The 21,187-nt window shown below is 56.6% G+C and overlaps 3 protein-coding genes across 9 annotated transcripts in view; 1 reads left to right on the plus strand and 2 right to left on the minus strand.

Annotated features, from left to right (window-relative positions):
- Nucleotides 1–6,221, minus strand: part of MROH1 (maestro heat like repeat family member 1) — a 120,014-nt gene extending 113,793 nt beyond the window's left edge. For 6 of the 7 annotated variants that reach the window (XM_050800822.1, XM_050800820.1, XM_050800821.1 and 3 more), the window contains exon 1: nucleotides 6,156–6,215. The gene's annotated coding sequence lies outside the window, so the exon portion shown is untranslated. Of the gene's footprint in view, nucleotides 1–6,155 lie in introns of all 7 variants that reach the window. The other variant, XM_050800819.1, reaches the window with a different exon arrangement.
- A 310-nt stretch (nucleotides 6,222–6,531) lies between these two features.
- On the plus strand, nucleotides 6,532–12,492 carry LOC126960987 (testis-specific serine/threonine-protein kinase 5-like). The gene is given in 8 exon segments (XM_050800964.1): nucleotides 6,532–7,613; nucleotides 9,354–9,452; nucleotides 9,586–9,927; nucleotides 10,311–10,385; nucleotides 10,387–10,419; nucleotides 10,649–10,798; nucleotides 10,941–10,996; nucleotides 11,319–12,492. Coding segments are annotated over 7 exon segments (834 nt in total). The 5' UTR covers nucleotides 6,532–7,613; nucleotides 9,354–9,365; the 3' UTR covers nucleotides 11,410–12,492.
- Nucleotides 12,493–14,027: 1,535 nt separating this feature from the next.
- Nucleotides 14,028–15,784, minus strand: HGH1 (HGH1 homolog). The gene is made up of 6 exons (XM_050800945.1): nucleotides 15,192–15,784; nucleotides 15,013–15,113; nucleotides 14,808–14,906; nucleotides 14,517–14,608; nucleotides 14,307–14,429; nucleotides 14,028–14,231 (listed from the first exon to the last, which is right to left on the minus strand). Exons 1-6 carry the CDS (start codon nucleotides 15,782–15,784, stop codon nucleotides 14,049–14,051), a joined length of 1,191 nt encoding a protein of 396 aa, XP_050656902.1. The 3' UTR covers nucleotides 14,028–14,048.
- Nucleotides 15,785–21,187: the final 5,403 nt, after the last annotated feature.

Below are 21,187 nucleotides of genomic sequence, written 5' to 3' on the forward strand. Positions count from 1 at the left end.
ATTCTCCTACCTCAGCCTCCCGAGTAGCTGGGACTACAGGCGCCCGCCAACCCGCCCGGCTAGTTTTTTTGCATTTTTTAGTAGAGACGGGGTTTCACCGTGTTAGCGAGGATGGTCTCGATCTCCTGACCTTGTGATCCGCCCGTCTCGGCCTCCCAAAGTGCTGGGATTACAGGCTTGAGCCACCGCGCCCGGCCTATTCAGTCTTAAAAAAGGAGGCTGGGCACAGTGGCTCACACCTGTAACCCCGCACTTTGGGAGGCCGAAGCAGGTGGATCACCTGAGGTCAGCAGTTCGAGACCAGATTGGCCAATATGGTGAAACCCCATCTCTACTAAAAACACAAAAATTGGCCAGGTGTGGTTGTGAGCACATGTAATCCCAGCTAGTGGAGAGGCCGAGGCGAGTGAATTGCTTGAACCCAGGAGGCAGAGGTTGCAGTGAGCCGAGATCAAGCCATTACACTCCAGCCTGGGCAACAAGAGCGAAACTCTGTCAAAAAAAAAAAAGAAGAAGAAGAAGAAGAAGAAGGAATTCCTGTCATTTGCAAGAAATGGGATGAACTGAAGAATGTTATGTAAAGTAAAATAAGCCAGGAACAGAACGACAGCCACACGATCTCTCACACGTGGAATCCCAACTTCTATGAAAAGCTGAACTCCTAGAAGCAGAGGAGAACTGCGGTTACCAGGGGCTGGCAGAGGCGGAGGACTGGGGAGATGTTGGTCACAGGGTCAATGCTTCAGTTAGACAGGAAGAATAAATTCAAGGGATCTATTGCACAACATAGATGACTACAGTTAACAACAACGTGATATATACTTGAAAATTGCTGACAGTAGATTTTAAGTGCTCTCGGCACAACTAGAAAGTACTTGAGGTCATGGCCGGGAGCGGTGGCTCACGCCTGTAATCCTAGCACTTTGGGAGGCCAAGGCAGGCAGATCACAAGGTCAGGAGATCGAGACCATCCTGGTTAACATGGTAAAACCCCGTGTCTACTAAAAAATACAAAAAATTGGCCAGGCGTGGTGGTGGGCGCCTGTAGTCCCAGCTACTCAGGAGGCTGAGGCAAGAGAATGGCATGAACCCGGGAGGCAGAGCTTGCAGTGAGCCAAGGTTGCGCCACTGCACTCCAGCCTGGGCAACAAAGCAAGACTCCATCTCAAAAAAAAAGTAAGTATATGGGGGGCCGGGCGCGGTGGCTCAAGCCTGTAATCCCAGCACTTTGGGAGGCCAAAACGGGTGGATCACGAAGTCAGGAGATTGAGACCATCCTGGCTAATACGGTGAAACCCTGTCTCTACTAAAAAATACAAAACACTAGCCGGGTGAGGTGGCGGGTGCCTGTAGTCCCAGCTACACGGGAGGCTGAGGCAGGAGAATGGCGTGAATCCGGGAGGCGGAGCTTGCAGTGAGCTGAGATCCGCCCACTGCACTCCAGCCTGGGCCAGAGTGAGACTCCGTCTCAAAAAAAAAAAGAAAGTATATGAGGTCATGTATGTGTTAATTAGCTTGATTTAGCCATTCCACAAGGTATACATATTTCAAAACAGGTCAGACACCACAAATATATACAATTTTGTCAATTAAAAAAATAATTTTTCACACGCCTGTAGTCCCAAGCTACTCGGGAGGCTGAGGCAGGAGAATGGCTTGAACCCAGGAGACGCAGGTTGCAGTGAGCCAAAATCGTGCCACTGCACTCCAGCCTGGCAACAGAGTGAGACTCCGTCTCAAAAAAAAAAAAAAAAAAAAAAAAAAAAAATTTTTTTTTAAATCAAATACAAGGCAGTTATGATAAACCAATCATAATATATGAGAAGATAACCTGCCTTATATTAACATAGTAGTCCCCTCTTATCTCTTATCCTGTTTTACTTTCCTTGGTTTCAGCTACCCACAATCAAACACAGTCCAAAATATTAAATAGAAAAATTTCAGAAATGAACTCTGTTTTAAATTGCACGCTGCCCTGAGTATTGTCATAAATTGTTCTATTTTGTTATTTATTGTCAGTCTCTCGCTGTGTTTCATTTATAGTTACACTTTATCATAGGTATATAGGTATGAGAGTAGCCCTGTGGAGAGGGAAGGACTACGGTATGCAAAGGAGCTTGTGCACATCCCTGAGATAAACAGGAAAGAGCAAAGGATGTGCAATTCTCAGAAGACAGAGAGATGGCCGGCAGACATATGGGGACTGTGCTGACTGCCCCTAGGATGAACAGAGGCACTCAGCTGCCCTTCCAGAGCTGACCGACAGCAGTGCGGCTCGGTGCTGCGGAAATGTTCCCTTGTCCCCGTCGCAGGGCGTGTGATGTGGGTGTGAACTGCTTCTTCAGTGCCCCACTGCCCAAACCTCTAGGGGAGCACAGAGACGGACAGGCTGTATCTAGGGGTGAATGTCTACAGCTGAAGTCCCAGTGGGCGTGTGTTCCAGGGTGCTTTTTTAGTTTGCTGTCTATAGGCAGCTTGTGTTAGCCAGCTCAATTATACGCTTTACTTCTCACAAGGACAGAGGGCTTTCTGTATCCCAGGTTCTTGCCCCTTGGTGTAATGGAAGAATCGGATCACACCCGGGCTTGGAGAATGAGTGTAAAGTGTTATTGAGTGGAAGAAGCTCTAAGCCAATGGGGGAGCCGGAAGGCAGATGGTCTTCCCCTGGAGTTGGGCCGCTTGGCGGCCCCGGCTCTCCTCTGACCGACCGTCCTGGCCAAACTCCGCCTTGTCCAGCCAGTCGATGGCCTGCCAGCGTGCTGGCGTCTGTTGGTTTGCTCTTCCACGGGTGTGCTCCCCTCGAGGTCCAGCTGCTGTGTCTTCTTCCGTCAGTCTGCTCCTCTCCATGTCCAGCTGCCTGTGTCCCTGCCTTGCTAGCGTCTTGGAGTTTGTTTGTTTGTTTGTTTTGTTTTGTTTTTTTGAGACAGAATCTTGCTCTGTCACCCAGGCTGGAATGCAACGGCGCGATCTCGGCTCACTGCAACCTCCGCCTCCCAGGGTTCAAGAGATTCTCTTGCCTCAACCTCCTGAGTAGCTGGGATTACAGGTGCCCACCACCATGCTCGACTAATTTTTGTATTTTTAGTGGAGACGGAGTTTCACCATGTTGGCTAGGCTGGTCTCAAACTCCTGATCCACCTGCCTGGGCCTCCCAAAGTGCCGGGATTACAAGCATGAGCCATCACCCTCGGCCTGGGTCTCAGGTTTTTATAGGCACAGGAGGAGGGTATGGCAGGCCAGGGTGGTCTTGGGAAATGCAACATCTGGGCAGGAAGGCAGGAGTGCCTGTCCTCACCTAGGTCCGTGGGGGTGGAGCCCTAGCCAGGGACCATGCCCTACTCTACCCAGCACTTCCCTTCCCCCATTCCATAAGGGACCACGCTGTTCTCTTCCTAGCACTCCCATATCAGCAGCTGGATAAGGGCTCAGTGGCAGAGCCAGTAAGCCACGAGCAGGCACGGAAAATCCCTGTGCCCTGTCCCATCACCTATAAATGGTGATGATCAGTGATGACCAGTACCTCTACTTGTAGGCTACATGGCAAAAACTATCACAAGTCAAAGACTTGCAGTGAGGCCAGCACACAGTTGAACACCAAGAGCATCTGACGTGCTGAGGACAGGGGCCACTCAGGTGCTGGTGCCAGTAGCAGAGCCTGAAGAACAGCTGCAACAAGCCTCAGTGGCTAAATTTCCACTTTTCCACATCTATCTACAGATGCCCTAACACTAGTACACAGACATGTATGTAACGGGGATGTCAGAAAAAAAACACAAATGCTAATCAGGGCTCTGGTTAAATTACTAAAAAGCAAATGAACGGGAGAAGGTGGCAGGCAGGTTTGATAGGGTTTTCTCTCCCTACATAGCACACATTTCTGTGTGAATGAAAGAGCTGCTTCCTTTTCATTTATTCAACCACATTTAGTAAACACCCGGAGTCACCATCACAGGCCCAGAGTTCCTGTCTTGAAAGCCCTCTGGCCACAAACAGTATGGCTGCCACACCCGTGCACACAACAGAGGCACTGCACTGGGTCCGAAAGGGTTAGGTGGGGGTGTGCGAGGCTGTGCAGGCCACAGGAACCATAGCCCAGAAGCACTGGTGAGCCAGCCTGCGGGGCTGGGTGTGTGCAGGGAGAATAGGAGGTCACAGAATGCCCCACCCATGCGTCAGGTCCAAGGAACCTTCTCTCCTAGCACAGCAGCCGCAGAATCAACCTCCAAAGTCACCAACAAGGCCTGGGCTGATGACCCAGGGAAATGCAATCCCACAGCCCACTGCTCACAGTCCACCGAGAACATGGTTCCTCAATACAGGCCACACCAAGCTGTGTCACTGGTGCGCGTGCAAACCCCCAAAACCAGGTGGCCCCTCCAGCTCAGTGAAGAAAGCACATTTCTCATGATGGGCAGCAGTCCGTGTTCTCTGAGCACTGACTAGGAGCTCGCAAGAGCCACGGGAGCCTTTCATGGTGCTCCTACCGCAAAGAGACCAAGCTGTGTGGACTGGCACAGACAGAGGATGTCTACCCCAAATAACCAGCTCTGTGAAAGGGGCTATGAGACAGAGGGTAGCAACCAGGCTTCTCTCCTGGGCCTCTGTGGACCCTGGGAAAGAAAACTAAGCACAGGCACCTGTTTCCTGACACAGGCGACAGCCACAAACTCAGGCAAACACACGCCCCACATCCTCCACCTCTGATCCCCTGGTGTCCTGCAGCAGTCAGCAATCAACACCAGCCAGGGGGAAATGATGAAGTGCAGGTCTCCACAAGCCACAGAGGCCTGCATGTCAGTTTCAAGTTAACAAAGACAGCTCAACCTCAGGTCATTCCACTCTGACATCAAAGAGAGACCAGAGACACCTGTTCACGAGGACCTTGGGAGCCTGAGACTAAGCAGTGAAGATCCTGCTGACAGCAGCACCCCAGGGTGCCCAGACTGTCCATGCAGCCACGTCACAAACACGTACCGCCGATGAAACATGCCGCAAACAACGATTCCCACACGCATCTCCAGCCCTCGCCTCCCCAGGACATCTCCATCCATGGTCATCGCACTGAGACCCAACAGCTCTAAACTCATCACCCTCACCTGACTTATCACCGGCCCTACCCTGCCTGCGTCTTACCGCATCGTGTGCGTTCACCACCATCCCCTTCCAAAGTGGTTCCTGCCTACGGGGCTGTCCCCGACCCAACTCTGCTCACACCCCTGAGTTCGGCCACGCCCCCGTACCCCTTTCTGCTTACCTCACTGCACTTGAGTTTATGGGTCTGTCCCTTCCCCACCTGAGCAGGCAAAGGAGCCCCTCCCCAGAGTGTGTAGGGCCGAGCCACCAGCGCCCGCGGAGTGGTTCCTCTGACCCTAACCCTGCAGCTGCACTGACGCTGCCCGAAAACCCGACCCCAAATCGGCCGCTCAGCTCCTGCCCGGCAGCCCCTAGGTCTCACCTTGGCTGAGTGAGGGCTGGCTCCCCGCGGCCCTGCCAGCTCTATGCCCTGCACGCTATGACCAGTCATCCTCGTGACTAGGGACAAATCACCTTCCTGCTCGCGATCGTCAGAGAATACGGAAGGCATACGGAGGCCGGGGCACGCCGGCTTCGCAGGCTCCAGGCGTATGCTTGGCTTCCCGGAGAGAGGACCCCCGGTGGCCCCGCTTGGGGGAGAAGGGCCGGGGACCACCGCGCTCCCGGGGAGGGCCGGGCACCGGGGACCACCGGGCTTCCGGGAGGGGCGGGCACCGGGGACCACCGCGCTCCCGGGAGGGGCGGGCACCTGGGACCACCGCGCTCCCGGGAGGGGCGGGCACCGGGGACCACCGCGCTCCCGGGAGGGGCGGGCACCGGGGACCACCGCGCTCCCCGAGGAGGGGCGGTCGAGCGGCCGAGACCACTTAGCGGCGCGGAGGAGAGAACAGCCGCACAGCTCCGGCCTCTCTTTCGGGCTGTGGCGCGGCGCACACCTGAGCCAAGGTCCCCGCGACACCCAGGACCCTCCCAGCGCTCGCCCTGTGACCTTGGGAAGGCGCCTCCTGACTCGGCTTCCTCCGCGGCCCCGCCAAGGGAGCGGCCTCAGGCTCTCCAGCCCAGACTTCCCCGGGAGGCGCTTCCCCAGCGCCGCCGAAGGCTCATCTCCGCCCGCCGTTTACCTGAGGAGCCGCCGCCACCTCCGCCGGGGCGCCGCCTTCCCGCCCAGCAGTGGCCCCGGAGTGGGCGGAGCCTCGCGCGCCGAGCCCGCCCTCGCTGCCTTCTGGCCAACCGCAGCCCGGAGCGCGGCAGTAGGTCCCCGCCCCCGAACGATCTCCGCAGTTATTGGTCAGGTGCACGTCTCTCACGCTCGCTCCACCCCGCCCACCTTCATTTGCAAAGCAAGAGTGCGCAGACTCGGCTTTCGCTCGGCCCCGCCCCCGGCCGCTCCTGGGCCACCGCCTCTGTCTGAAGAGCGCCAGCGCGGCCGCCACTGCGCAGGCGCGGCCTTCAGGCTCGTGACAGCGACGCCAGCCGTCCCCGTGCCCCCGTCGGACGCACAGATCCCTGGCGACCTCCGCTCCCAGACGCCGGGGACGCGGGCTCGGCGCGGCGTTGCGGCCGCTCGCAAGCACACGCCCGCCCTCTGTCTGCCCGGAAGCGCCCGCTGGAGGCCGCGGCACCGGGAGAGGGGCAGGACACTCGGGGCTCTGCGCTCGTTGGGAAAGAGGCGGCCAGCAGGGTCCCGGGAGCTCGGGACGCGATAAGAGCGATGTGAGGAAGGAAAGCGCCCGCCGCGCGTCCAGGCTGGGCGTCGGCAGAGGCGGAGGCGGCGGGAGCAGCGCAGGCAGGATGTCCACTCCAGGCCGGAGGGACTGGGCTCCCGCTGTGGGGTCGGCGCCCAGGAGAGCACAGGACCCTTCGCGGATGTGGGCGCGGCCCCTGCGGCGACTTGCCACGCGCCTGTGGCCCTGTCCCCTCCCGGTCTCGGAGTCGCCTCCGCGCCACGCACACAGCTGCTGCGCGCAGCACAACCCCGCTTTCGCTCCGACCGCAAACAAGCGCCAGCCCCTCCGCCAGGGGGCAGGCCTGAGTCTGCATTTTCTCCCTAGGGCTCCGCACAAATCCCAGCACGGGACGGCTGCCCAGTGAAGCCCCGGGAATGAATTCAAGTGCAGCCAACGACGCGGATAATCGAGACTGCAAAGGGAGGGTGGACAGAGCCAATGGCCGTTCTGAGCCTGCAGTCATCAGTTGGCTTGACACTCGCGGGCTTCCGGCCGCGTCCTGGCACTGGTGGGAGCCGGGAGGGAGAGGAGGTGCGCCGCAGGGGGCGCAGGCTCCCAGGCTCCGCTGCAGAGCCCAGAGGCTCAGCTACCCTGGGTCAGGACCACCTGGCTCCGGTTCTAGAGTGGCCGTTTCTTGCAGCCCCCACCTTCGACGAACTCCACCCTGCCCCCGTGCCTCTCCAGCCCTTCTAACACTTGAGCAACCAGTCCCACCTGCTTAAATTGCCTGGAGCAGTTTCTCTTTTTTCCTCACCCCCAGGTCAACCACAAACCAGTTTGTTTTTTCTGAGGTCTGTCACCCAGGCTGGAGTGCAGTGGTGCTCACTGCAACCTCAACCTCCCCGGGCTCAGGTGATTCTCCCACCTCAGCCTCTGGAGTAGCTGGGACCACAGGGCACACCACCACACCTGACTGATTTTTAAATTTTTTGAAGAGACAGGGTCTCACTATGTTGCCCAAGCTGGGTTTTTGTTTTTGTTTTTGTTTTTTGAGAGGGAGTCTCACTCTGTCGTCCAGGCTGGAGTGCAGTGGTACAATCTCTGCTCACTGCAACCTCTGCCTCCCGGGTTCACGCCATTCTCCCGCCTCAGCCTCCCGAGTAGCTGGGACTGCAGGTGCCTGCCACCACACCAGGCTACTTTTTTGTGTGTTTTTAGTAGAGATGGGGGTTTCACCATATTAACCAGGATGGTCTCGATCTCTTGACCTCGTGATCTGCCAGTCTCGGCTTCCCAAAGTTGTGGGATTACAGGCGTGAGCCAGCGCGCTCGGCCCAAGCTAGGTTTTACTGTTGAAATGAGGCCTCTCACTGTTACCCAGGCTGGAGTGCAGTGGCACGATCACAGCTCACAGCAGCCTTAAATTCCTGCGCTCAAGTGATCCTCTTGCCTCAGCCTCCCAAATAGCTGGAACTACAGGTGGGCACCACCAAGTCTGGCTAATTTTTAAGTTTTCTTGCAGAGACAAGGTCTCTGTTACCCAGGCTGGTCTGAAACTCCTGGACTCAAGAGATCCTCCTGCCTTGGTCATCCAAAGTGCTGGGATTACAGGCATGAGGCACTACACCCAGATCTTGTCCTTATTTCCTGTATCCCAGGCAATTTGCCAAACAAGGGATGAGGGTGAGCAAAGGAATATCAAACACATGCCTTGCTCTCAAAAGCTCATGGTCCAAAAGGGATGAAAAAGTGTGTTTTTCCAGTTCAAGCCAGCCCGTTCCAGGGCCTTTTCTGCAGCAAACATGCCACGTGCACCCACAGATCTCGGTAGAGGAGACTCCAATTCCCCAGACTCACTGGCCTGTACCAAGCACTGGCCCCTTGCAGACATTCCCATGATGGCTGCCCTCCAGGCTCACAGCCACTGTGCTGTCCAGCTCACAGCAGAGATGACACATTTGGGTTGGGCTTCCCCACCATGGGGCCTTAATTTCATCATTTGTAAAGTGAGGATTGCTTGGTTGTGTTAGGACTTGAGATCCTGGATGTGAACTGCCCCCACGGGCTGGGCACCTGAATGTGTTCTGTGAATGGGGGCAGGACTGCTACAGGTGGTAGCTGTAGCTGGTGTGACTGCCCAGAATGGCACCCAGCACACAGCTGGCACTCAGACGTTACCAATAGTGCCCACAGCGCACTCTGGGGTCCAGAAGGGAGGGGCAAAGTTGGCTTCTGTCTCTTGGAGCTGTAGGATCAGAGGTGGGCTCAGGGGTGGGGTCCTTGCTTGCCCTAGGGTGTGTGGTCAAGTCTGCAGAGGTCTCTAGGTGGGAGGCTTCCTGCACCCTGCTGGCCTGGGCTCCAGTGGAGAAGGCTGGGAGACAGACAGGGCTCCAACCACCATTTCAACTGCACGCCTTCCTCTGGCTCAGCCCACCTTAGGGCCCAGCTGAGTGTGGCCATGGTATCCTCTCGAAGGAGGAAGGGGTGCAGTTGAAATGGTGGTTGGCACGTATGTGTCCCTTTTCCTGTCTTTATGCCCCAGAAATCCCCACCCTCATTTCTTTAATGGCCTTCTGTGGCCAGCCACGTCAAGAGGGGTCCACAGAGGCCTCAGCCTGGCTATAGCTCTTGAATTGGGTTTTCACCTCACAGAGAGTGGGCCCCATGTGGGCAGGACTGGTCCCACAAGATGTCCTCAGAGCGGGCAGGTCCCCAAAACGAGAAGACGTACGCTTCGAGGGCACAATGCAGGTACAGCTCTAGAATTCTCCATTCTAGAACCTGCCCCTCCTCTCCCCAAGCTAGCCCTCCCCCTGCCCAGTCCAGGGCTGTGCCAGCCCCCGCCCTGAGCTCACAGCCCCATCACTCCCTGCTTCTGCCGCAGTCCCAGCAAGTCTTCAGAAACGTGGCTGCTGCCTCAAGAAGGACGCAGTTCCCACCCAGCGCCCCCCACCTCCCTGGCCCCTGCCCTCTGACACAAGTCAGGCCTCAGTCGTGCCCCCCAAGACTGGTGAAACTGGACCACTACACCCCCTCCCATGCACTGCCCTCCGTGAAGGGCAGCAGCAGGCAGAAGCTGGATCAGAGAACCTTCACAGAGCAGATACATGAGGGCAAGGACAATGGCTACCTGTTCCCCAAAGTGTACTTGGCCGATGCCACCCACAAGTGCATGCACCACAACCCCAAGCTGTCCTCCGATCTGCAGGGCAAGCGCTACACCATGGTAAGGCAGGTTTACCTCCCTCCCCAAGGGGCTCCAGTGCCCCCCAGCCTGGCCAGCAGGCCCCTCAGTGTCCCAAACCCACTCAGGCACCATCCAGCTGCTCCAGCTTCCTCCGTCTGAGACTCTCCCCAGTCCCATTTCCTCCCCAGAGGCCTCTCTGGGGCTCCTGCAGGCTGACCATCCCCTGTTCCCAAACCCCTTGAACACAGAGTACTTGGCACAGGAGGGAGTGGGGGAGGTCATCGCTGCCCTCCGAGGGCACTGCTCACCCAGCGTCCCCCCCTGAGGATTCCAGCAAAGTGTATAAAGGACAGGGGCCTGCCTTACCACAGCCAGCCCCTCAGGGGCCAAGTCTCACACAGCAAGTGCCATCCACCCTACAGATAGCTGTCAAGATCGTCTCCACAACCGAGGCCCCGGTGGAGTTTTCCCGCAAGCTCCTGCCCCGTGAGATCTCCATCACTCAACACTACCTACAAGCACCTAAACGTGGTGGGCAGAGGCCTAGACACAGCCTGTCCCCACCCTCCCCTTCCCCAAGGGTAGCTCTCCCCAGCCAGCTGCCTGCCCCAGGCCTATTGCCCCCTCCCCCCACCTTGGACCTCCCTTTTGCCCCAGGGCTGGAGCCCAACCCCATCCTGGAACCTGGATCTGCTACCCTTGACAGTTCCAGCACACCCTTGGCCCTGCCTCAGGGTGATGGCAGGTGTGTGGGCTGCAGGTGCAGCTGTATGAGACCTATCAGAGCAGCCAGCTCGTGCCGGAGCTGGTGGCCCAGGGCGACCTGCTGGAGCACATCAACGCTGCGTTGGACCACCTCTGCCACCCAGGGCTGGAGGAGAAGGAAGTCCTCAGACTGTTCCGGCAGCTGGTCAGTGCCATGGCACACTACCACAGTGTGGGCATCGCCTACCAGAGAGGGCGGCACCTGGGTCAATCGTCTGCCCACAGGCACAGAGAGGCCCACTTGAGCCCAAGCCAGCCCTACCTCCTGCCTCCCCTCTCCCATGCAGGGACCTGAAGGGCGAGAACATCCTGCTGGACAGCCACGGCCTTCTCAAGCTGACCGGTGAGCCCACAGCCCCCGCCCGGACCCCAGCCTGGGGTTGAATGCCTCCACCTGCAGGGCCCACACCCCATGCTTGTCCCAGCCAGGCCTCTGCCTTCAGCTCTCCCAGAAGGCCTGCGGGCCACCCTTACCCACGGGCCTGAGGCCACTGGCCTAACCCCTACGTATGCCCCAGACCAGGCCCACCTTATCCACACCCACACTCTTGCTGTCGGCCACACACTGCATGCAACCCCGCAAGCCTCCACAGCCATCCCTGCAGACTGGCATCCTGCACCCGACCCTCACGCACAGTGCCACCCTCCCCATGCACCTGGTACAGATTTTGGCTTTGCCGACTGCGTGGGGCCCAGGAACTCACTGCTCAGCACTTTCTGCGACTCCCCAGTCTACACAGCCCGAGATCCTCGTGAGCAGCAAGTATAGCAGGGAGCAGGCCGACCTGTGGAGCCTGTGAGTGCCTCCCAGGGAGCCCTGACCCAGGCAATGGGGCAACCTGTGGAGTCTGAGTGCCCCCAGGGCACCCCAACCCTGTGGCCAGGGCCCATGGGAGGGCTGGGGAGAGGCCACACCCGTAGCTCATGTCCCCAGAGGTGTCATCCTCTATGCCATGGTGAGTAAGAAGCTGCCCTTCAAGGAGCCCCAGCCCCACTGCATGCTGCACCTCATGCACTGCGGTCCCACCTTCTGGCCAGGTCTGTTCCCAGGTAAGCACCACCCCATGACCTTCCCACACCTAGCTCAGGCCTAGAGAGCGGCAGTGAAGAAGACCTGGACTCCCAAGGGGGTAGTCCTGCGTGGTGGAAGAGACCGAACCTGGCATCCTCCCCACTTAGGCTGGGAAGCGGTTGGTCCATGCACGGCAGTGACAAGTTCTGGGGAAGCTGGACTGGTGGAGGACCTGACTCAAAATGCAGTTCAGGAAAGGCTGTGGCTGCGAACCTGAGCTCTGCACTAGCCCAGGGCACACTGCCTTGCCCCTCTATGCCTGTCTCCCCACTGGCGACAGAACTGACCCCTCTAAGCTGCTGGCACCATTGGCAGTGATGTGCATGGGGTGAAGGTGGGTGCTGGAGTGGTGAGAGGCTGCAGCTGTGAGCCCTCGCCCACAGTGCCAGGACCTGATTTGGGGGCTGCTGCAGCTGCGTCCAAACACATGCCTGGGCCTGCAGCGAACACGCTCTTCCTCAGTGCTGTGGCAGGTGTGGTGTGGCCCTGTGGGTGAGCAACTGAGCAGCACGTGGTCCCTCTGCACTCCACCTGACCCCACTGTGGTCCCTTGCAGAGAAGCAAGTGCAGTCCCAATTCCCAGCATCCATGGATGACCTGGAGCCTGGTACAGACTTAAGAGTGCCAATGGCCAGTCCTGTAGCTGCACTGCCCCCAACAGCAGGGCATCCCCAAGGAGAATGAGGGCCCTGAGCTCAGGCCTCCGGAAGCACACCCCAGAAGAGGGGTGGGTTCCGCCCAGCTGGTGCTCTGGAGCACTGTGGCAGCCAGCCACAGTGAGCGCCTCCAGGAGGCGTTCCAGTAAACTGAGGGTGGGGGGGGTGGGGCAAGGCCAAATAAAGCATTTATTCTGTGAAGAGAGTGCAGATGTCTGAGTGCTGAGAGGGCAAGTGGCCTCCAGTGGCAGGCAGGGGCTCTGGCCAGGGGAAAACATGGTCCACACATGCCTGCATGAGTGGCAGAGCTTTATTGGGGGCAGGTGAGAGGAGATCCTGGAGGCAGGAGACGCCTGGCACCCGAGCCTCCAGTTTTAGGGTGTGGAGTGAGGCATTGTGAACGCTCAAAAAAACAAGTTAAGCTCCTTCACCAGGGTTCAAGGGGCCTGGGAGGGCCCATCAGTGAGAAGGGGCCAGCCCTCAGGAGCCCAATGCAAGAGGTGGCAGTGAGGTCAGATCGGCTCAGGAAGGGAAGAGTGTGGCAAGCCCCTGTGGGGCTTAGCAGCCACAGACCTGGCAGGTGGGGGGATGCACACAGGTCCAAGGGAGAAGCAGGTAAGATCCCTGAGCCCATAGTGGGCTCTACCGCAGGGGCAGAGGGTGGCTGGGGGAGAGGCTTGGACAGGGGCCAGGCTGCAGGCACATCTGGAGGCTCTTGGCAGAGGTAGGAAGGCCAGGGAGGAGTGGCCCAGGCTCAAGGAAGCTGACCAGGGAGATGGCCTAGCTAGAGAGGCCAGTGAGAGCACCCACCCAATCTGAGACTGGGAAACAGGAAGACATAGGGAGTTGACAGGGTTGAGGGCAGGGTCCTGGAGCACAGGTCAAGCAGGGAGGCACAGTCCTAGAAAGACCCCAGGATCTAGGTATGGCTGGGTCAGCCCTTTGTTTTTTTTTTTGTTGTTGTTTTTTTTTTTTTTTTTGTTTGTTTTTTTTTTTTTTTTTTTTGAGACAGAGTCTCGCTCTGCCGCCCAGGCTGGAGTGCAGTGGCCCGATCTCAGCTCACTGCAAGCTCCGCCTCCCGGGTTCACGCCATTCTCCTGCCTCAGCCTCCCGAGTAGCTGGGACTACAGGCGCCCGCCACCTCGCCCGGCTAGTTTTTTGTATTTTTTAGTAGAGACGGGGTTTCACCGGGTTAGCCAGGATGGTCTCGATCTCCTGACCTTGTGATCCGCCCGTCTCGGCCTCCCAAAGTGCTGGGATTACAGGCTTGAGCCACCGCGCCCGGCATGGGTCAGCCCTTTGAAGCCAGGTCTCAGGGAACAGGGAGCTGAGAGGGAACAGGGAGCTGAGAGGGAACAGGGAGCTGAGAGGGTCTCATGGCTCCCTGGCTATCCGCCTGCCACCTCCACCTTCTGCACAGGCAGCAGAGTCACGGTGCCTGGCCCACAGTACTGCTGTGCGCAACCTTCATTCTTGCTGGTAGCAACACTGCACAGGGCTGGGAAGTGCCTCCAATTCTTACTGGAGCCTAAGTGTAGCTCTGCTTCTCAGCAGGGCACAGTCTCTGAGCAAGGGGACTCAAGGGGCCTGTAGGCAGCTGCAGGAAGGCCTGGTCTGAGAAAGCCTGGCAAAGGGGACCCTGGAGCTTGTGTCCGGCTGCAGGGGCCTCAGGTGGGTGTGGCCCTCTCCACCCATGGCTCTGGGGCCAGCTCCAGCTCCCGCTCCTGCTCCCGCTCCAACTGCTCCTGCTCCCGGCAATCCAGCTGCTGCAGCTGCTGCTCCACATCCTCAGGCACCTGCACCTCCAGCAGGTTTTCCATGCCACGTTCAGGCTCATCCCCAATTAGCACCTGCCAGACGGGAAGCAGGTGAGCAGCGGCCAGCTACAGATACCCCTTCCCCAGCCTCTCCAACCCTGCACCCACCTGGATGAGCTTCTCACAAGCCGCCCGCACATCGGGCTCTGGCTCCCAGCTGTGCAGCTCTCGAAGGATCAGGTAGGCTCCCTGGTCCCGCACCTGCTGCCGACCTGGTGCTGTGGCTGTCAGCTGAGGAGGTGGAAGAGGTTACCCAGATGTCAGCATGCTCGTGTGTGTGTCAGGGATGGTGCTTATTGCAGCAGGGCTCCTGCTCACCAGCATGATGGCTTCAACAAGCATCTTGCGGATGTCTGCATCAGGTTCTCGCTGCTTGTCTGGTGGCAGGTACTGTAAGTCCACAGGCAGCCCTAGGGGTGAGCGTGTGGGAGTCACTGTGTCCCTGAGCTGGGCAGCTGGGCCAGGCTCTGCCTGTGTAAGTCCCACCTGTGCTCAGCAAACTCACTGCTGCAAGGTTTCAGAAGGAGCCTGTGGCCTGGACACCTCTCTCTCCCTCCACTGGCCTCCCTCCTCTCTGGCCAACCCTGAGGCTCCACACTAGCCACTCACGTTCCATCTCTTCCTCGGAGAAATCCTCAGGCCCAGCCAAGGGCAGGAGCAAAAAGGGGAGAATGTCCACCTCAGGTCCAAGCAACCACTCGTGATGTCCTGAGGGACGGTGAGGATAGGGAGACAGGAATAGAGACTGGTCCAGAGCAGCCCCGAGTCCAGTCCCCACCCCTGGCGACGCCCCCCCGCCACACCCACCACTCACGGTGCTCGAAGCAGCAATTCCGCAGCGTTCCCACCACCCCGCCCCTGCGTACAGAGGAATCGGGGTACTGGGTAAGGGGCAGCAGCCGCTGGACCACGCACCTGTTGGGAGGGGTCACTCAGGGCCGTCCCCGTTAACTTCCGTCCCCTCCCCGCCCGCGCGGGCGCCCTGGGCTTCACCTGTCGGGGTCCAGTAGGAAGGCCCTCGCCGCAGGCCGTTGGCTGACGTTGGAGAGCAGCGGCGCCAGGTAGTGCAGGGGCGCGCGGGCGTTGTAGCCGGGCGTGCACAGCGCCCGCACCAGCCGCTCCAAGCCCGAGTCTGCCGGCTCCGCGGCCGCCAGCGCAGCCATCAGCTCGGCACACGGACCCGGCTCGCGACTGAGGTTGGCCAGCGCGGCGGCCGCCTCCTCGGCCCAGGGCCACTGCGGGTCCAACGCGCGGCCCAGCAGGCGCGCTGGCAGCCCGGGATCGGCCGCCAGCAACGTCTCGTGCAGGCCGGGGTCGGCGGCCAAGTTCACGAGCGCGCGGGCGGCGTCGCGGGCCGGGGCAGAGGCCGGCGCCAGCTCCACCAGAGCCTGCAGCAGCGCCTCCTGTCCCGCCAGCAGCGCGCGGCCGGGCCCGGAGCCGGTCAACGCCAGCACGTGCCGCACTGCGGCCGCCTGCAGGTCCGCCCGCGCGCCCGGCGCCAGGAAGGGCAGCAGCTTCACCACCTCCGCCTCCGGGCTTCCCTCCGGCCCTCCCGGCGCGCCAGTGCCAGCCCCGGCCTCCCCCATGTGGAGCAACACTCGGCTGCCAACGGACGGCTCCCAGCGCTCCACTTCGGGGTCCGCTGTGTGGCCCGCAGCTCCGCCCACCAGAGGAGCGAAAGCCGCCCTGGCCAATCCGAGGCTGCGCACTGGGCTCAAGGGGCGGGAACGGCGTGCGGGGGCGGGGCCAGGCCGCGCGCGGGGTGTTATGGGTCTCGGTGTCTGGTCGGAAGCTGAGGAGGTCGGGGACTGAGCGCTGGAGGTCCCGAGCCCGGGGGGTTGAGGCCCGGCGCGATTTGGCCGCCTCCCGCGTCCACACTCTCTGGAAACCTCCGTATGCTCTCGGCTAGGTCGGCCAGTGCGTCCCACTGGGCGCTGGCCACGCCTAACCTAGTCAGCCGGCCCTGGCCTCTCGTGGGCCCTGAGGGTCTGAGGCCTGCGCCCCGGCTCCTAGACCAGGCTGTCGGGTCGGAGAAGGGCTGAATGGAGGAGTGGCGACGGGCCTGTCGGAAGGAAGGCCTGCTCTTGTCCAGGCTGGCACAGCCACCGAGAAGCTCGGGCCGTCCGGGGACGGGACAACACAGGGCACCCAGTGCGGACCTGAGGAGGCAGCTTTGGAGAGGCCTCTGGACATCTCTGAGCGGGTAGCTTTGGGGCATTTGTCAGGATGTCTTCGGTCGCAAGTGACAAACCCAACTCAAACTGACTTGCACGCAGAGAAAATTTGTAAATAGAGGTTTGGAGGGCTCCAGCTTCAGGCACTGCTGCATCCAGGAGCTCTCTGGAGCCTTGTACTGTTTACCCTACCATCGCTTTCCCTCTCTGCTGCTCTGCTGCTCTGTGGCTCCATATCATCTCCACCTGCCACTGGCCGATTTTCTCAGAGCGGCTGGGAAAGACAGACACTGGGACCTCCCAGTTCCATGGTCCTGGCAGAAGAGTTTCTCCCAGTATTGGAGTCTGCCCCAGGAAAGGACTCCAGTTCTTCACCTGTCCTCCACTGTGGGCGGAGCAGCAACCTTCCAGAGACACACAGACTGGGGAGGAAGGGAGGGCAAAAGAAGGGCATTCCCTCCAGCAGTTTTTGGGCACCTGCCATCTGCCAGGCTGGTAGCTCAGGACACGGAACCAAACAACTTTGGTGGCCTTTCTGGCCTCTGGGTCTTTGCACTTGCTGTCTCTTCTGCCTGGAATGCTCTTTCCTCAGCTGTACACAAGGCTGGCAACTTCTAATTATTTGTCAGAGCTGTCTTCCCTGGGCAACTTACAAAGACTCAGCCCACCCATCACCCATGACTGCTTGGTTTCTGTCTGCCTCCTTCAAGATAGCAATACTTAGGCCAGGTGCGGTAGCTCATGCCTGTAACCCCAGCATTTTGGGAGGCCGAGGAGGGTAGATCGCCTGAGGTCAGGAGTTTGAGACCCTCCTGGTCAACATGGTGAAACCCCGTCTCTACTAAAAATACAAAAAAATTAGCCGGGCGTGGTGGCAGGCGCCTGTAGTCCCAGCGACATGGGAGGCTGAGGCAGAAAAATGGCATGCACCCTGGAGGTGGAGCTTGCAGTGAGCCAAGATGGCGCCACTGCACTCCAGCCTGGGAAACAGAGCGAGACTCCATCTCAAAAAATAAAAAAATAAAAATAAATAAATAAATTTCTATTGTTTAAACCACTCAGTCTATGGCATTTTGTTATGGCAACCTGAACTGACTGAGACAATAGATATGGGCTTTCTTTTTTGGATGTTGAAAATATTCCAAAATTAGATTATGCTGGTAGTCGCACAACTGTGAACATACTAAAAACATTTAAATTGTACACTTTAAATGGGTCGATTGTATTTAAACTATATCTCAAACCTGTTAAAAAGAGGGCACCCATGTAACAGTTGGGACACATTGATACCAAAAAGTATTTGTTGTTTGTCTGAAATTCAAATTTAACTGTATCCTGTTTGTCTGAAATTCAAATTTAACTGTATCCTGTACAGTAAATTTTGAATTCCAGACAAACAGTAAATACTGTATCCTCTATTCGAATTTAACTGAGTACCCTGTATTTTATCTGGCAACCCTATTTGCAGCCTGTCGGCTTTCTGGCACTCACCCATGAGTCCACAGACAACTCTGTTTAGGAAAGAGAACTGCTGCAGAAAAATACCTTCCTGAATACTCAGGAAACCCATGATGTCACCCAAATTGATCAACTGATGTCACTAATGAATGTGAACAAAAACCAAGAATCAGTAGATATTAAGTAAACCAAAGGCATATATTTATTTACAGAGGTAACACAATATGTGAAGCAGAAGAGAATTTTTTTTTTTTTTTTTTTAGATGGAATCTCGCTCTGTTGCCCAGGCTGGAGTGCAGTGGTGCGATCTTGGCTCACTGCAAGCTCCACTCCTGGGTTCACACCATTCTCCCACCTCAGCCTCCCGAGTAGTTGGGACTGCAGGCACCTTCCAGCACACCTGGCTAATTTTGTTTTGTTGTTGTTGTTGTTGTTGTTGTTGTTGTATTTTTAGTAGAGACAGGGTTTCACCGTGTTAGCCAGGATGGTCTTGATCTCCTGACCTTGTGATCTGCCCACCTCGGCCTCCCTGGGATTACAAGCCACCACGCCTGGCCAGGAACATTGATTGATTGATTGAGATAGAGTCTCGCTCTGTCACCCAGGCTGGAGAGCAGTGGCGCGATCTCGGCTCACTGCAGCCTCCACCTCTCAGGCTCAAGTGATCCTCCCACCTCAGTCTCCTGAGTAGCTGGGACCACAGATGTGTGCCACCACACCTAGCTAATTTTTTTTTTTTTTTTTTTTTTTTTTTGAGATGTAGCCTCTCTCTTTCATCGGTTTGGAGTGCAGTGGCGTGATCTTGGCTCATTGCAACCTCCGCCTCCCAGGTACAAGCGGATTCTCCTGCCTTAGCCTCCAGAGTAGCTGGGATTATAGGCACTTGCCACCATGCCCGGCTAAATTTTTTTTTTTTTTTTTTGAGACAGAGTCTCACTCTGTCGCCCAGACTGGAGTGCAGTGCTGCAATCTCGGCTCACTGCAAGCTCCACCTCCTGGGTTCACACCATTCTCCTGCCTCAGCCTCCTGAGTAGCTGGGACTACAGGCACCCACCACTATGCTTGGCTAATTTTTTATATATATTTTTTAGTAGGGACGGGGTTTCACCGTGTTGGCCAGGATGGTCTCGATCTCCTGACCTCGTGATCTGCCTGCCTCAGCCTCCCAAAGTGCTGGGATTACAGGTGTGAGCCACCGTGCCTGGTCTAATTTTTGTATTTTTTTTAGTAGAGACAGGGTTTCACCATGTTGGCCAGGATGGTCTCAATCTTTTGACCTCATGATCTGCCTGCCTCAGCCTCTCAAAGTGCTGGAATTACAGGCGTGAGCCACCGCGGCCAGCCAATTTTTGTATTTTTTGCTGAGATGGGGTTTCACCATGTTACCCAGACTGGTCTTGAACTCTTGAACTCAAGTGATCTGCCTGCCTTGGCCTCCCAAAGTGCTTGGATTACAGGTGTGTGCCACCATGCCTGGCCAGAACTTTTAAAGAATTCTAGTTAGTATGCTCTGAAAATTCAGGAAAATATTGCATCCATAAAACAAGAACAGATGTCGGCCGGGCGCGGTGGCTCAAGCCTGTAATCCCAGCACTTTGGGAGGCCGAGACAGGCGGATCACGAGGTCAGGAGATCGAGACCATCCTGGCTAATATGGTGAAACCCGTCTCTACTAAAAATTACAAAAAACTAGCCGGGCGAGGTGGCGGGCGCCTGTAGTCCCAGCTACTTGGGAGGCTGAGGCAGGAGAATGGCGTGAACCCGGGAGGCGGAGCTTGCAGTGAGCTGCGATCCGGCCACTGCACTCCAGCCTGGGCGACAGAGCGAGACTCCGTCTCAAAAAAAAAAAAAAAAAAATTAAAAAAAAAGAACAGATGTCATGATAAAGGAGCAATCAAAGAACAAAGATACATTGAACACTGAAATCATGATTGCTGAATTTAAAACCAATGGGAAAGGTGGGCCCAGTGGCTCACGCCTATAATCACAGCACTTTGGGAGGCCGAGGTGGGCAGATCATGATATCAGCAGTTCAAGACCAGCCTGGCCAATGTGGTGAAACCCTGTCTCTACTAAAAATACAAGAAATTAGCCAGGCAGTGTTGTGTGCCTGTAATTCCTGCTGCTCGGGAGGCTAAGGCAGGAGAATTGTTTGAACCTGGAAGGTGGTGGAGGTTGCAGTGAACCAAGATGGTACCACTACATTGCAACCTGGGGGCAGAGTGAAACATTGTCTCAAAATAAATGTAATACAATACAATACAATACAATACAACAAAACCAGTGGAAGATTGAATATGGCTGAAGATTGAATTAGTGTTTGACAACTTAAAGTCGGGAGTATATACAAAATGAAAGACAAAATAGAGCCGGGCACAGTGGCTCACACCTATAATCCCAGTGCTCTGGGAGGCCAAGGTGGGCAGATCACTTGAGGTCAGGGGTTTGAGACCAGACTGGCCAATATGGTGAAACCCTGTCTCTACTAAAAATACAAACGTTAGACAGGTGTGGTGACGTATGCTGTAATCCCAGTATTTATTGATTTATGATGAATAAATACTGAGGGAACTCAGAGACCAGTGTGGGCGGGTCCTCCGTATGCTGAGTGCCGGTCCCCAGGGCCCACTTTTCTTTCTCTGTACTTTGTCTCTGTGTCTCTTTCTTTTCTCAAGTCGGTCGTTCCACCTGACGAGAAATGCCCACACATGTGGAGGGGCAAGCCACCCCTTCATCTGGTGCCCAACGTGGCTTTTCTCTAGGGCGAAGGTACGCTTGAGCGTGGTCATTGAGGACGAGTCAACAAGAGACTCCCGAGTACGTCTACGGTCAGCCTTGTGGTAAGCTTGTGCGCTTGGAATAACCTTGAGTAACAATGGGGCAAACTAAAAGTAAATATGCCTCTTATCGCAGCTTTATTGAAATTCTTTTAAAAAGAGGGGGAGCTGGAGTCTCTACAAAAGATCTAATTACACTATTTCAAACAATAGAACAATTCTGCCCATGGTTTCTAGAACAGGGAACTTTAGATCTAAAAGACTGGGAAAAAATTGGCAAAGAATTAAAACAAGCAAATAGAGAGGGTAAAATCATCCCACTTACAGTATGGAATGATTGGGTCATTATTAAAGTAGCTTTAGAACTGTTTCAAACAGAGGAAGATAGCGTTTCAGTTTCTGATGCCCCTGAAAGCTGTGTAATAGATTGTGAAGAAGAGGCAGGGATAGAATCCCAGAAAGGAACAGAAAGTTCACATTGTAAATATGTAGCAGAGCCGGTAATGGCTCAGTCAATGCAAAATGTTGATAATCAATTACAGGTGGTGATACATCCTGAAACGTTAAAATTAGAAGAAA

This window comes from Macaca thibetana, chromosome 8 (assembly GCF_024542745.1).
Source record: "Macaca thibetana thibetana isolate TM-01 chromosome 8, ASM2454274v1, whole genome shotgun sequence".
In the NCBI taxonomy this organism is placed as follows: Eukaryota; Metazoa; Chordata; class Mammalia; order Primates; family Cercopithecidae; genus Macaca; species Macaca thibetana.